We start from the raw sequence: 2,783 nt of genomic DNA on the forward strand, positions 1-2,783 counted from the left end.
TGTGAATGGGAGGCAGTGTGGTTTCATTGACTCTTCTTTAGAAAAATCAGAAATGGGTAAAAACAAAGATATTCATTATCATTTTCTAGACAAGTTTAACTCAGGAAAAATAGTTGCTCAATGAGCTTAGAGGGCCTTCAGAAAGCAAGCACAATTCTCTTACCAAGGAGAGAGACTTTATAGGCCAGGTACAGGTTAGAAAAGTAAAAGTTCATTTCCAAAATATCATGGAGGATGGATATGAAAGAATGAGCTTTATAAAGTAATGAAAAGAATTTAGAAGGACCTGTGGCTATAGAGAGCTGACTCTGAGACAGGGGTAAGCCAGGTTCATATGAAGTTAAACCAGCAATGAGGATCTTGCCTAAGTGTAAAGGGGACCGGCTCACCTACTGCTACGATCTAGTTCCACCAGCAACAGTATAGCCACCACCACATTAGGCTCCACCAACAGGATGTTCTATATCGTCTTCTGTGCCATTTCCCACCACTCAGACCATGTGCTCCTTCAGAACTGAAATCTACCCATTGGCTACTTGTATTCCAGGGCTTAGCATGTACTAAGTAGAAACTCAGGGAGTCCAAAAGCACCAGTCTTTGATATCACTGAACAACATTGCTAAAGAAAACAGTTAAAATAAAACAAAGCCTAACTCAAAAAAAAAAACTGAGAATTAAAAGTCATTTCAGATTCACCTGTTTCTGGTCAGCCAGATAACTGACTAGTTCAAAGATCAAAAGTTTGTGCTAGAAGGGATGAAGATAAGAAAACACTTCATCTATTCCAATTCCAACTCCAACCCTATCTGTTTTTAAGTCATGAACTCTCAGAAATGGACCATGGAAAAAAGTAAAGGCATTAACTGTGATTATCACCATTTCTTACAGTAGCTACAGTGAGGAGGCCAAAAGGGATCATGAAACCAAGTGACTCGGGGGAAAAAAATGAGTTTCTAGTCAAACTCAAAATACAGCAGTCAAGGGCTATAGCACTACAAGTTCAACTGCAAACACTACCTACAAGGAAAATGGGAAATTATGACTAATATTCACTCATAAAACAGCAAAAACTGTAGGAAAAAGAATAAACTAAAACTTCAGTAAATGTTGAGTGAGAATGTAAAAAAACCTGTATTTGTTCTCGAGAACTTTTAAATGTGACACTAGAAAGAGTTACAATCATTTTCCTGTGTTCTTATGGTTATTTCTTCCCAGCATCCATGATGGTGGAGCTTCCCCCTTGTTCTATAAGACTGATGTCATGGTCTTCTGTGAGAATGAAGGACAAACTTCCACTTCAACGCCACTGTAAAAAGAGATGCTATAAAGTGGTTTTGAAGCAAGTAGGAACTTTTTCTTTTTTATGGGGCATTCATCCTTTAGTAATTTGTAAGGCCCCAGGTCTCTGTTTGTCTGAGGCAATGCCCACTGAAGGACTAGTGGCTATTTAAAAGGACCAAGGTCTTCTACTCCATCCTGGGCCACTGCCACTCATCTTGACTTTAGTCTTGCCATGTGGACTTTGATGACTCTGGAAAAGAGAGTGAGGCCTATAACTCTGACCAGCTCTGACTCAGTTAAAGCCATTTGACACCTCATGAGCTCATTTGTCCTCTTCAAAAAGGAAGGATGAAAAGCAGCCACAACAATTTTTCATACATAATTCCACATTGCTTTCCTGAATGATTGAACTGATTCACAATTCCAACAATAGGGCTTCAAGGTGAAACTTTCCCAGTCTCACCCACATGCCTCATTTTTCTTTTTTGTCATCTTTGTCAGTCTGATGGGTCCAGGCACCTCTCTAGAATCCAGAGAGAAGGGCACAGTGTGGGGGGAGAGGGTACAGTCCAGGGGAGGGTTTTTGTCTCACTTCCCCATCAGTCTGTATCACTGTGAGCTTTAGCACTATTATCCCACTGTTCACAGTAATAATCAGCCTCATCCTCAGCCTGGAGCCCGGAGATACTCAGGGTGGCCGTGCTCCCTGACGTGGAGCCAGAGAAGCGTGCAGGGATGCCCGAGGGTCTGCTGCTATCACTATAAATCACCAACACAGGAGACTGGCCAGGTTTCTGCTGGAACCAGTGTATATACTCACTACTATCAACTCCACTGCAGGAGATGGAGGCCGTCTGTCCCAGACTCTTGGACACTGAAGGAGGCTGAGTCAGCACAATGGCAGCCCCAGAACCTGCAAGGACAGAAGAGCTGGGTCAGAGACAAGGGGTCCCTCTTCCTTACAGAGATGCTATCCAAGGGCAGGGCTTGGCCTGGCCTGACACACTGCAGAAGCTGAGCCCCAGGGAGTAGAACCTTGGAAGCCTCACCTGTGTAGAGAGCCAGGAGTGAGAGCAGCAGAGAGATGCAGGCCATGGTCAAGATTCCCCCCAAAACTCTGATTCCTGAGGTTTCCCAGCTGGAGCTGGGCTCCCCCAAAGCTCCCTTAAGACCAGCCCAGGCCCTGCAAGGAAGAGGGTTCACCTCCCCTCTATGCAAATCTGCTCCTCCTCAGGAGATCTGCAGGTGGGGCCTCAGATGATGGCTGGGCCTGGGGGCAAGGCTGGGCCAATCATGCAAAGGAAATTGTAAGAACAGGGAAAAAAGCCTTTTGTTTTCAGGCAAATAGTTAAATTGTGTGTCTTTCTACATGGACCTTGTGCATCCTAAAAACTATGATGTTACAGAGCAACCTGCTTCATACTATGGCCGGGAAAGTTTAGTCCTGAGAAAACTCCCCTCCCTGGACCAGACCTTGTGTTAATGAGAAATAACTTGGCTCC

The 2,783-nt window shown here is 44.2% G+C and overlaps 1 gene segment (V, D, J or C); it reads right to left on the reverse strand.

Moving 5' to 3' along the window:
• Positions 1–1,865: 1,865 nt before the first annotated feature.
• LOC141504062 (immunoglobulin lambda variable 3-25-like) lies at positions 1,866–2,477 on the reverse strand. The segment is given in 2 exon segments: positions 1,866–2,194; positions 2,331–2,477. Coding segments are annotated over 2 exon segments (360 nt in total).
• Positions 2,478–2,783: the final 306 nt, after the last annotated feature.

This window comes from Macrotis lagotis, unplaced genomic scaffold (genome assembly GCF_037893015.1).
Source record: "Macrotis lagotis isolate mMagLag1 unplaced genomic scaffold, bilby.v1.9.chrom.fasta BILBYCTG047, whole genome shotgun sequence".
Lineage (NCBI taxonomy): Eukaryota > Metazoa > Chordata > Mammalia > Peramelemorphia > Peramelidae > Macrotis > Macrotis lagotis.